Source organism: Typopeltis vanoorti, chromosome 12 (genome assembly GCF_054136105.1).
Source record: "Typopeltis vanoorti isolate ZY-2024b chromosome 12, IOZ_Tvanoo_1.0, whole genome shotgun sequence".
Taxonomy (NCBI): Eukaryota; Metazoa; Arthropoda; class Arachnida; order Uropygi; family Thelyphonidae; genus Typopeltis; species Typopeltis vanoorti.
The window spans coordinates 21,977,721-21,991,144 of record NC_143560.1 but is presented as its reverse complement, the minus strand read 5'-3'; the positions used below and the strand labels follow the sequence as shown (position 1 = coordinate 21,991,144).

The window sequence follows — 13,424 nt, the reverse complement described above, 5'->3', positions numbered from 1 at the left end:
AAAAAAAAAAAAAAAAAAAAAAAAAAAATCATGACAGAGCATGAAGTATATTTTGGAGATACTTTACCACATCATATCTGAACTTTTAATGTGTTTTGGCTCAAGAATGGTATGTTAGTATAACATCGGAGTTAGTCATGAGTAGATTTACATCATCTGATTCCTAACTGAACAGACATGATGGATATTATTATTATCTATCTATTAGGACTCTTTCCAGTTAAGAGGGAAGGGACACAAGTGATGAACAGCTAGCCTGCATTAGTCAGCCTAAAAGGAGATAAAGGTAATTGTGAAGAAGTCTGCTTCCTAATTGGATAGACCTAATGTCCATTTCTCTGTCCATCCAATTAGGAAGCTAACTTGTTTATAAATTACTTCCTTTAAGCTCACTAATGCAGGCTAATCCTTTATCACTTGTCACTTTCCTCTTTTTTATTTTATTTTTTTATTTTAAAGCTACAGACTGCACATATTTAGTTCACTATGAAAATTTCAGATGACATTAATTTAAGCTGACATAACAGTGCTAATTCTGGATTTTTAATTTCATCATCATCATCAAATTCCTGCCATGTACCCTCAAGGGGTGTACAGGATATGACAGTACTACATGAAAAAATTACATCATTACTAACTTCCTATCTACAATTTTCCTCCAAATCAGTCTGTTACTTGTCAAGACTCCAACATTATCAGATTTTATATTTCTATCATCTAAGGCACTTTGTACCGTATCAATCTACCTATATCTTGGTCTTCCTCTGGGTTGTTTTCCTGTCAACCTGGCAGAGAACACTTGTTTTATTAATCTTTCCTCTCCCATTCTATTTAAGTGACCATACCACCTGAGATTAGCTCTGCTAACGCATTCCTGGATGCTGACAATGTCAAGTTCTTTCCTAATATCCTCATTTTTAATATGATATTGCCATTGATGCCATCTGTTCACGCCTATAATCTTTCTCAGGACTCTCATATCTGCGGTCTCTAGTCTTTGGTCAAGTGTTTTACTTCTGACCCAGCTCTCAGATCCATAAGTTAAAACTGGTTTGAACACTGTCTTGTATACAGCTAATTTAGTGTTCCGACTAATTTCTCTCTTATTTCATATGAATTTATTCAATTGACTTCCCACCATACCAGCTTTGCTGATTCTGTTGTCTATTTCTATATTTAATTTACCATCTTCAGTAAAAATCGTGCCTAAGTAGATGAAATGCTTTACTTGTTCCACAGGTTCTCCATTCACAACACAGTTGACATTTTCAATGATTCTGCCTATTTTCATTGTCTTTTTATTGCTGACCTTCATACCATATCTATTACAACAGCTATTCAATTTAGTCAGAGAATCTTGCAGACTTTTAGCGGATTTATTTAGAAGTATAACATTATCTGCATAAAGCCAAGAGCTGACATTAACATCTCCAATTCTGATATCAGGTTTAATACCACTTTCCTTCATAATGTGATCCATATAGATAATGAATAGCAGAGGGGATAATGTACATCCTTGTCTCACACCAGATTTAACATTAAACCATCTTCCTGTACTTCCTTCAATTCTAACTGCTGACTTACAACTCAAATAAAGACTAAGTATTGCTTGATATAATGTCCCATTGACACCATATAACTGTAGCGTATTGAATAGCTTCTCTCTTGGCACCTTGTCATATGCCTTTTCCAAATCGACAAAACTTAAATACAGATCTTTGTTATATTCCCATGCTTTCTCGACTATTACGACAAATAGTCGAGAAAGCATGGGAATATAACAAAGATCTGTATTTAAGTTTTGTCGATTTGGAAAAGGCATATGACAAGGTGCCAAGAGAGAAGCTATTCAATACGCTACAGTTATATGGTGTCAATGGGGCATTATATCAAGCAATACTTACTGTCTTATGTTTCCCATTATTGTTTACATTTGTACACTTTCATGTTTTAGTGCTTTATGTATAGTTCCTACCAGTCCATGTTCTGTTATCATTTATAATTTCCAACTACTTTGTATGTTCAGAGGAAGTTTATTTCCATTTCCTTTCTTTTTTTGGTAATGGAGTAGGAAGGTTAATTCAGTCGTCATTGCTCTTTCACAGCAAACCTTGCACAATAACTATTTCTCTGGTCCTAGCGGTTTCCTCTGTAGTAATGTTTACTACTTAATGTGGAAGGTGAAAAGGAGAGAATGAGAGACTATCTATTTGTAAAAAGGGGAAGTGTGTAGTAAATTTTCATTTAGTGAGTGGTGGCTAACCGGAATGAATCATGGAATGTTGTGAATGCTAAGATTATGGATGAATTTAAGGTGCAATATGATAATGTTGCTTGCTGAGTGAGATCTCCCATGAAGAATTTTGACTCCATTGAGGTTGTTATAATGCATTAAATTATTTGTCTAATAGTTAAATACAGAAAAAAACGGACTGAACAGTTTACTTTAGCTGAAATATTAAGTACATTACATTTGTCTATTTGGCCTCACATAATCTCCTACTTTTCTTTCTCTGTTTGAACAGTTACCCTTTTTGCTATAAGTAATTTTTGAGATATACATCATAAGACATATTTTGTGAGAATTCCTGACCACTTTACTAGCTCCAAGAGTTGGAGAACTGGTGATTCTTCAACAGTTCTCCAACTCTTGGAGTGTCAAAGCACTCCAAGAAAAAATTCAGCATATCACAGTGGCTCAAGATCAAAACTTCAACTTCACCTTTAGTCTACACTGCAGCTCACAACAGCTGCAAAAAATAACAAATCGAGATCTGATTTTGAAAGGGACAAATGCAGGAAATTAGTTTCTTGTTCAAACAAAATTTGAGTTGTTGTTTTTTGTCCATTTCTGTTTCCACATCTCTTGCATCCAAATGGTACTGTTCTAACATCAACCTAATATATACAAGGCTGACTTCCAGGCATCATTCTCCAACTTCTGCATTGCCCTATTCCCCCCCCCCTCCCCACTGAGAACTGCTTGCAGTATGTTGATTATTACTCATACTAGTAGTTTTTAGGAAGGAGACAAAAAAAATAAAGTAATTTAATTATTTGCTGAAATAATTTAATTATCCATAATATCTTACGCTTTCCTTACTCTTTCATCAGAAAGAAATGAGAAGAATCCTGAACAGGTTAAGACACCAACAGGTGATCTGGCCCTGATGACGTCGTGCCTATTGTGCTAAAAATCCATGCTCCAGAATTTAGCATCTATCTTTTATTTTTTAATTTTTTTCTATTTGAGGAACATTACCCTGTAGTATGAAAACAAACCTATATTCAGCTCATGCCATCAAAATAAGTTAGCCTGTAAACTGTTGTCTAATTTTCTTTAATTTCTCTGAAAAAGTATAGAGAACAGTCAACTTCATCACTTCTTGAAGGCCTATAATCTAAACAGTAATATGGATTTGGATGCTTTTATTCTGCAGACAATCTATCTGCCATCACCTTGCCTTTCAACAAATCATAGAAAAGTTTGGAGAAACGCATGTGATTGCTCTTGACATTTCTAGGATTTCGACTGCTCAGCAAAATTTTATCTTGTACATAATGACTTTTACTTACAAAAGGAAGAGTGGGCAAAATTTTACATGTAAAATTTCAATTCAACAATTTCAATCCCTGCAACAGTTAAGGAAAGCTTTGTTGTTTAGTTGTGTGGCTTCAGTTTCAACATACTGAAGTGGTAAATAGTATGTTGATTGTTACTCATATTGGTATTTTTAGGAAGGAGATGATAAAATAGATAACTAAAGTAATTTAATTATTTGTTGAAATAATTTAATTATGTGTAATATCTTTCTTATGCCAAATTGAAGCATTTCGGCTCTATTCATTAGTAATTATTTCTTATATTTCACTAGGCAAATTGGCATCATTAGGGAACAATACCCTAAAAATATGTACAAACTGGCATTACATAAATGTGACTGAAGTGAAGAAAATAGCAAGGTCTTCAGCCTTAAATTCATACCACTCAGTGGGTTTGATTTTGACTTTCTTAGATGTGAGTCAATTTTAGTCATTCAAATTTCTTGAAGTTGGGATAGTTTTTCAAGGTAGATACTAATTTGAGAAAAATTAGTCCTATTGTATTTGCTTTGGTGACTCAAGGTGGCCACGGCTCTATGGTGAATACTAAAACAGAGATATAAATGAGCTAGTTCTTGTGCTCAGAGATTCTCATGTTAGTCCTTCCTTAGCTATAGTAGAACAGATTCCACCTGGAAGACTTTCAGATCATGCTTTACCTTTCATAAAACCCACTGAAAACGAGATATATGCTTTACAAAAATGTAATACAAATACTCTGCCTTGAAAATACATCTGAATGCATAAAACTTCCTCCTTACATCTGGGAGACACTAATCATTGGATGCTCCTTTCCATTTACTCAATGGAAAGGAGCACCCAATCAAGGCCATTAAGTGGTAAAATATAGGAAATGATAATGTTCTCCTTAAAAATACCAACATGAATATACTTCAAAAATTTCACAAGTCTTTACTGAAAAGCAATTTTTTTTTCAACCCACTTGCAGTGGTCTTATTATTATTACGTGACTCATCGAGGTAGGACCTACTCTACAATTCTCCATCTCCACCACCCACTCCACCAACTACAGTGAACTGTCATTGCCATCCTCACCTACACCAGTGCCATCTGCTGCCCACTACCACCACATTTTTTTGTCTGTAAATTGCATTTGTACTCAAGGCCAATTTGTCTGTATGCAGGATGAAAAACTTGAGTTTCTGGGAGAATAAACCCTGCTACTTCCGTATGAAATGGCTAACTCACCTTCAATTGAAAAAATCCTGATCTGAGAAGATTCTTCTTGTCACAATGAGGATCGAACTTTGGCCTTTTCCAATCGAAGGGCACAATGTACTGTTCTTCCAATGCTTATACTGTGCTTATACTGGTCACTGAATTTCATCTGCCTTAAGACAGTCATAAACGCAGTGGATTTGAACCCACAGCTACTATTCTGCCACTCTAGCCTATCACTGCAGTGATTTATGCTTCAAAACCTGTGGGTACTATTTAACTTGTCTAAATGAGAAATTGTTTTCTTAGGAAAAACTAAGATCATGTTTGGATTCATTGTTTATAATTTCTGTAAAATTCAAAAATGTTCATGCTGCTTTATATGTTACTACTAGAGAGTTTGTAGGGCACTCATGTTTGTATGTTTGTCATATATATGACTATATTTTTAGTACTTCCCTGCCTTGATTTCATTGGCAAAGAAATTTGTCTTTGTGTGTGTGTGTGTTTTGAAATTCTACACATACCATGTATGAGATTTTGTTAAATATATGGTTTATATTCTGTATTGTAAAATATATAACTAGTTAGTATGATATATATAGGTAATAGACAAAAAAAAACGGAAACAGTGACATATTTTGATTAATATGGCATTGGTCTGCTGTGGGCATCTAGTACAGCCTATATTCTTTGAGAGAGAGAGAGATTGTCAGTGGCTGGAACTCAACAGGAGGAATTTTACACCATTTGTCTCACAGAAACTGGATTAATTTGCCTTTGTTCTTTGGAGGTGGAAAGTGTTGCCTGGGAGCTCACCTTCAAAATGTTCCATAAATGTTCTATAGGATTTAAGTCTGGCGACTGGTGGCCATGGCAGACAGGACAACTTGCAGTCATGTTCCACAAACCACTGGGTGACCACATTTACTTGATGAATGGGAGCATTATCCTGTTGAAACATCGCTAGCTGCATAGGAGAAAAGTGTGTCACCATGGGATGAAGATGATCACTTATGATTGAAAGATAATGTGCAGCATCCACTTTGCCTTCCAATACAACAAGTGGACTCACCATGCCATGAGAATGCATCCCAGACCATTACAGAACCACCAAAACCTTTTGCAGTTGGAAATGAGCACTCTGGCTGGTATGCTTCCTTCGGCTGGTGCCACACACACATTTGTCCATTTGCAGCAAAAAAAAGTGTGAATATAGATTCAACAGACCATATCACATCCCTCCACGTTTTGTGTAGTCCACTGCCTGTGATCTTTGCACTATTGGATGTGAGTATGTGCATTAACAGGAGTGATGAAAGGCTAATGTATGGCAACCCAACTGTGATATTCAACTCTGTGTAGCTCCTGGCATAGAGTTTTTGTTGAAATGGGTTTCGCACAATTGCTCAGCAGTAGTCCCCTTCTGTTTTTCATGGTACAGTGCACTAATGTTCAAACACCCCTCTCTTGCAATAAGTGCTTTCATCTACTATTGCATTTCACTGATGATGTTTGTCCTTGGAGTGCCATGCTGACATAACCTTAGAGACATGTTTTTCAACTAACATGTACATTTCAGCTGTTCTGGTCACAGATTCATCTGCCAGTCATTAGTCACGCTCCCTTTCAAAATCACTGAGGTCCTATCTGGATTCCATTCTAAATACAATAAATGGTGGCAGGCCTCAGTTTGCCTCTATATATACACACACACATCCCTAGGAATGTCAGGAGTACATTTGCATATCAACTGCATCTGTATTTGGTGCATCATAGACGCTACATTGCAACTACAGATCACATGACCCGATAGTTCAGCGTTTTTTTTTTTTTTTTTTTTTTTTTTTTTTGTCCATTACTTGTATATGTTATCAAGAACATACATTCTGGCAAGATAACATCAAGGGCAATGTAATAGGATAACAAGAAAAGCTTTATTTTATCTTCTCACTCTTCTGGTCAAATAACAATCAATATAGATCAACTTATGAAGACAATTCATATTCACTTGTCGTGAGTAGATATTCCACTTTCCATCCAGCAGGCTTTGGGTTCAAATTCTGCTATCATGGATGCTTGTATATGATTTTAGGTTTCAGTTGATTTTCAAGCCTAGTGAGACTTTCGTGGATATCAAAAACCTAGATTGACCTAAAAAGGTTCTGTTTTTTAGTCTCTGTGTAGTATGATTTCTGAATTATCTAGCACTTAGCACAGCCGTGGTACTGATGTGCGATGAATTCATAACCTTTCTTGGGGGGAAAATTGTCATTAAGAAAGAAAATTACTAATAAAGTTAGTTGCAATAGAACCAGTTTTCTCTGTAGTAGTTTCAATTCAGAAACTTCTTGCTGATAAAATTACCAGCAAAGATTGGTCGATTGGTAGAGCCTCTGCTAGTAATGGCTCGCAAAAACTTAAGCAAGTTTGAGCACGGTTAGTAGTTGGAAGGGATCAATTGTTTGATGCTGTTGGCACACTCCCTCGATGAGTCTTTGGACTCCCTGGAGGTGTCACATAATAATAATAAAATAAAATAAAAAATTAATGCTGTATGTATTTGTAATGTAGTTTTTATTTTTTATCTATCAGTTTTCCTTCTCATTTTGTCAGGAGTCCATAAAGAATGATACCTGATGATTTCTGATGATTGTATTCAACACATATATATATATTGAACAACTGGATTCATGTCAAATAGAGGCTGCCAGAATCAGATTTTTACTTTTAAGAAAAATAGTTGAGAAATCATGGAAATATATAAGGATCTGTGTTTTAAGTTTTGCAGATCTGGGAAAGACATAAGGTATCAAGATAAAAGCTGTTCAACTGCTATGATTATTATGATGTAATAGAACATTATATGAGCAATATATAGCCTATATATATTTAAGTTGTAAATCAACTTAAGTACATATAGGAAGAAAGAGGTACAGGAAGATGGTTTAATGCAAAACCAGGTGGTACACAAGTAATGTTATCGCCACTGATCTCTGTAGATCATATTATGAGAAAAAGTGGCATTAAATGTGATATAATTAGAAATATTCAGTTTAGCTCCAAAATTTATGCTCATGATGTTATACTACTAAATAAATATAGTACAAGTCTTCAGGACTCTAATAATTCAATGAATGAATAATTGCACCACAACTAAAGTCTGAAATGCAATTATTCATTCATAACAGAACTAGCTTTGATGACTAATCACATCAGAACTAAAGTCCTGTTATCTGTATGACTAGATAGCACAAACAAAAACAGCATTAGTGGTAGACAAGTATCTGAAATAAGGGCTAAAATTATTGCCTAGAATCCAGACTGAAGAACTTGCAACAGAAATTATGCAATTTAAATTGTGCCATCCATATTTCTTGAAATTTTTATGCCATCATTATTGTTTAAATTAGAATAGTTGATTAGAATTTCACAGAATTTAAACTTTCATTCATATGAAGTTCTTCTAGTACAATGTAAGGAATAGGTGCCTTTCCAGTCTGTTTGGGTTAGTGTTCAGAACATGACCATAAAGGCAAGATTTTTCATAAATATTAAATTTCACCGACAGACAAAAAAAAAATAAAATAAAATTATTAAATTTAATATTTTCCAGGTTTTTTTAACCAGCATTAATTTGCCAAAGATCTTAAGACCAGGTGATTGGATTTCTCCAAATTAACTTTATAGTTATCCAGCCCAGAGAAGGCCTCTTGTTAGGACATTAGTTTTTGTTTGTTTCTTTTTTGTTTCCAGTGCTTTAGTTGAGTGCCATTATTATTTGTGCTGCTCTGAAGATGCTGGTTAGAAACAAGTGAAATAGTGGGTTTTAATAAATTCAAATTTTTTATCAGTTGGTGTTTCTAATACCGTGAAAGGCTTAGGTGTTGCTGATTATTATTACGGGCAACTCCAAGGATTCCTTAGACTCATCGAGGGATGAGTCTAAGGACTCATCATACTATATGAATAATCAGCAACCCCTACTCCTTTCATTGCATATACAAATTATTTGTTCCTTTTTTCTGGACTGGAATTGTGTATCCTGTTGCACCTGTATGACAAATTACAGCTGTAATTTGTCACACATTAATCCCAATTGGAGTTCTTGGAGGGTTTAATTTTATTTAATGTTATAGCGAGTGTAAAAATAGCATGAAGATTGTGTTTGTATAGCATTTTGTTTTTGTGATATCTCTTTACTCTATGGAATGGCTATGGTTTTTTTCTGTAATCAATTTTATTTTTAGTTGTGGTCTTGTGAAGAATTTTATCAATAGTATTTTTGCTATGCACATTGTTTATAAAAGTTAGAGATAATTTATAATTCATTGCTTAAGAGCTTGCACACTGGAGAAAAAATACCCTCAAACATAGCAGTAACAATTTGTTCTAGTGAACAATCTCTTTTGAATTACAAATTATCAGCAATACTTGTAACAGCAATAATAGCTGTAGCAAAAATACCATCAATAAAATTCTTCACAAGACTGTATTTAAAATTAAAATAATAGATTACAATTAAATCATGGCCATTCCATATATTAAGGGGATATCAAAAAAGTAATGGGTGATATAAAGGTGAAACAGAACACATAATCTAGTTTTAAAAAAAAAAAAAAAAAAAAAGCAACAAATGACATCACATTTAATAAATATGGAAAGTGCCTTTCCGATCATGCTCAGACAATAAACTGAACTAACTGGAAAGACCCATTTCCTTACATCGTACCAAAACTTGGTAGGAATGTAAATTTAAAGGAATTTGTTAAATTCTTATGAACCAAGGATTAGGATTTCAAACAATAATCTAGACAATAGATTATTTCAGATGTTGATATGCCACCATTAATGCTGTTTTTCAATTAACTGATGGTGATATTTAGCCATATGGATAAGTGCTCTAGCTTTGATATAGTTTGCAACTCTCACCCGTGAAAGGTAATATGCAAACTTATAGATTTGTACTGTGAGTGGGCTAAGGATTTTTTTTTTAATTTATTTTTTATATAGTTTGGAAACCCTGCTCTATAGATCAAACGTGGTACTTTTTCAAGTTACTTCAGACCTTCAGTAAGTGGAGAAGTGGTCTCACATCAGGCAACAAAATTCATCTCCCACATAAAAGACAATCACAAACATCGATGCCCACGGTGGGGACTAATATAAAGTATATAATGTAATTTCATTATATCTTAAGATTTGTGTAAATTCAAATTTTGTTTGTTGGTTTCTTTCCAACATTGCCATTCTGCGATTGGATTCACAACCTTTCATGGATGAGATTTGCATACAAGAAAAAAAATATTGCACATGAAATATGATTAGTCTCCACATGCACATAGAAAGAAGTTAACCTCATATGGTTTGTTCTGTATATCATTAAACACAGGTTGCCTAGTTGTGAAGATGTTTTACATGCTAATATTTGTTTGCTTGTAGTTGTGTAAAATAAGGATGAAACAAGAATATAATTTCTTGTCGAGTATATCAGATCAAAGCTCAGTTTACTATGTGAATTTATTGTACATTACATTTTAATCCTTTGTAAACAGTATTTTATTAAACTCTCTGCACTTTAATTTCATTTCTTAAAATTTCGAATTCTGTTATTAACATAAGCGTATTAATTGTTTATCATATAAAATGATATATATATGTATGGATAACGTACGTATCTTTTAGGGTGGTTGTTCAGCTGTAGTGGATTTGAAAGTACTTTTGCCTGATCGATCAACAGTGGTGGTGAGTGTCCGTAAGAATAGCACTACTGATGAAGTTTATCAGGTAAATATTTAAGGAAAATGGAGATATTGTTATAAAGTAGATAACTTGGTTTTTATTAAAATTTAAAGTTTCATATAGAAGAGCAGGTTTTTGTAGTGAAAATGTTATTGGAGCACCAGGTTTTTTGTGATTTCAGCAAATTTGGAAAGAAATCTTTGGAATAGGTGTAAGGTAGGTATGAAGATGGATAGCAATGAACGTCATACTTTCCAAAGCTTTTTTTTTTGTGTGTGTGTGTAGAAAGAAGGCACCATCTAGTAATTTTTTAATTTTGGTGACCTTGTGTGTGTGGACTCTTCATCTCTTATTATTTCTTTCAGTAGCTGTAATTTCCTTTATATATTGACCATCCAGCTTTCTGTTGTTTCCTCTCACATTGTCATCTCTCCCTTACCTTAATTTTTTCCCAGTGGTTCATTTGTTTGCATAACACTTTGTAAATTATTATTACGGGCTACTCCAAGGAGTCCTTAAACTCATCGAAGGAGGCCCTAAACATCATGTCCATCACAACTATTCGACATTCACACAGTATTATCTATCATACTTTGCCTTGAACTCATTAACCGTCATAGCACCCACAACAGACTCTGGCAGCTTATTCCACTCATTCACCACTCTAAAAGTAAAAAACCCAGTTCTAACACTCTTACTAACCACACTCTTGCCCAGCTTCCATGGATGTCCCCCCTAGTCCTCCCACCACCAGTCCTGTTCTCAATTAATCCTCTGAATTAATCCTATAGAAACCCTTCAGCAATTTGAATGTCTCGATCATATCTCCCCTTTTCTGCCTATCAACCAATTTCTGCAACCCACAAATCTTCAACCTGTTTTCATAAAGTTCATTCCATAGACCCTGCCATCATCTTGGTCACTCGCCTCTGGATCCTCTCAACCTTCTCCCCATCAAGAAGAAACCTAGGTGACCATATCTGGGCACAGTAATCAAGATAGGGTCTTATCAAGGCTCAATGCAGAGGAACAATAACTTGCTTATCTCTGCTCGTCAAAGTATTCTTCAGCATCCAAGTGATTTAGCCACTTTTGCGATGTGCCCCCCTAAACTTCAACTCCCTATCCACCAACACTCCCAAGTCCCTGGCCTCATCAATCTCCTGGAGTACAATTCCACCAATGTGATATACTGCTGCTAATCTTTTCACCCCAAGATTAGCAGCAGTATATCACATAACCTTACAGTATATGCATAACCTTACATTTTGCCACATTAAATTGACATCCATTCTCCTTAGCCCATACCTCCAATCTATCCAAATCATCCTGCAAAATTTTGAAATCTTCTGCATTCACTATTGCCCTACCCAACTTAGCATCATCAATGAACAAATGAGCCGTTCCTCTCAGATCCTTCCCTATATCGTTAATGAACAAATCAAACAGCAGTAGTCCAAGAAGAACCCTGCGACACACCACTAGTCACAGGCAGTCTTTTGGACTCTACTCCTGAGTAAACTACTCACTGGTATCTCTCCATCAACCACTCTAATATCCATCTCATCAACCCTATGTCCATTCCCATATGTTGCAGTTTATGTATTAGACTTCCATGTGGTATCCTGTCAAAGGCCTTAGCCAGGTCCAGCATTATCACTGTAAACCCATTACCCTTATCCAATTCAGCTGTCACTGTGTTATAAAACCTGAGCAAGTTACTGAGGCATGATCTACCCTTCACAAAACCATGCTGTCCCCCATTCAGTACCTCATTTTTCATCAATCCATTCTTGTATTTTACCCTTGACTACTTTCTCCAAGACCTTGACGGCTCCTGATATGCTGATCGGTTGATAATTTGCAACAGTAGTCTTGGATCCTCCTTTATGCAGTGGAACTATTTTCTTCTCTTTTCACCCCCTTCAGGACTAAACCAGACCCGAGATTCAGATTAAACATTGAGGTCATGGGCACTGACAATTCTTTAGCCGCTTCACGTAAGACCCATATACTGATATACCAACCAATCCCACAGATGTATTCACATTAAGGTTCTGTAATAGACTATTCACCTCCACTTCATTCACCACAATTTCCATATAAACTAATGGTTTCTTCATTCCTTCAACTTCACCACCTGGATGATATACTCTTGCAAAGTGCTCACTCAGTACTTCCATTATATCGACTGATTCAGTGACCTCCCTACCATCGGCATTCCTTAAAAATCATTCTGCCATGTACAGTTTTTCTTTTACTAGTAGCATGTTGAAAGAACTGTTTGGGATTCTCTTTAGCTTGCATGGCTAATTTCCTTTCATAATCCGTTTTTGCCTTTCTCACCACACTCATTACCCTTCTGGTCTGCGCTTTATACTGTTCATGTGCCTGCAGGTCACATTTCTCCTTAAATTCCTTCCACAGTTGTTTCTTTTTTTGCAACTCAAGTTTAATGGTGTTGTTCATCCATTTAACTCCTACTTGATTTATTATTCAGACTCTAGGTATACAGTCTCCCATAACCTCCTGCAAATGCTCCTTGACCACTTCCCATGCCCTATCAACATCCAGCCCTTGCAGTTTTACATGCCATGGCACTGAACCAAGCAATCTCCTAAGCTTGTCATACTTGCCAGCACGGTAATTCCACATATACCCTGTCTTAACCGAAAATTTCGCACATTTAGCCACCTCCCAGGTCAAGATCCTATGATCATTCTCACCAATAGGTGGCAACATGGTCATATTCATTACAGTCAAATTCTCAGATGCTATTACTAGATCAAGCACCCTCGAACCCCTAGTATTTTCCATTACATGCTGTCTCAGATAGTTATCCCTCAGTAACTGAATAAAATCCAGTTCCTTCCTCACATGTGTCCTCTCCTCCTTCCAAT

The 13,424-nt window shown here is 35.5% G+C and overlaps 1 protein-coding gene across 3 annotated transcripts in view; it reads left to right on the top strand.

Moving 5' to 3' along the window:
• Snx27 (sorting nexin 27) overlaps nucleotides 1-13,424 on the top strand; it is a 279,474-nt gene that overhangs the window by 117,607 nt on the left and 148,443 nt on the right. For all 3 annotated transcript variants that reach the window (XR_016549182.1, XR_016549181.1, XM_090402014.1), the window contains exon 6: nucleotides 10,468-10,569. Coding sequence is in view for 1 of the 3 variants with exons in the window: in XM_090402014.1 (XP_090258140.1) it covers nucleotides 10,468-10,569 (102 nt within the window). In the remaining 2 variants the exon portion in view is untranslated. The remainder of the gene's footprint in view (nucleotides 1-10,467; nucleotides 10,570-13,424) is intronic.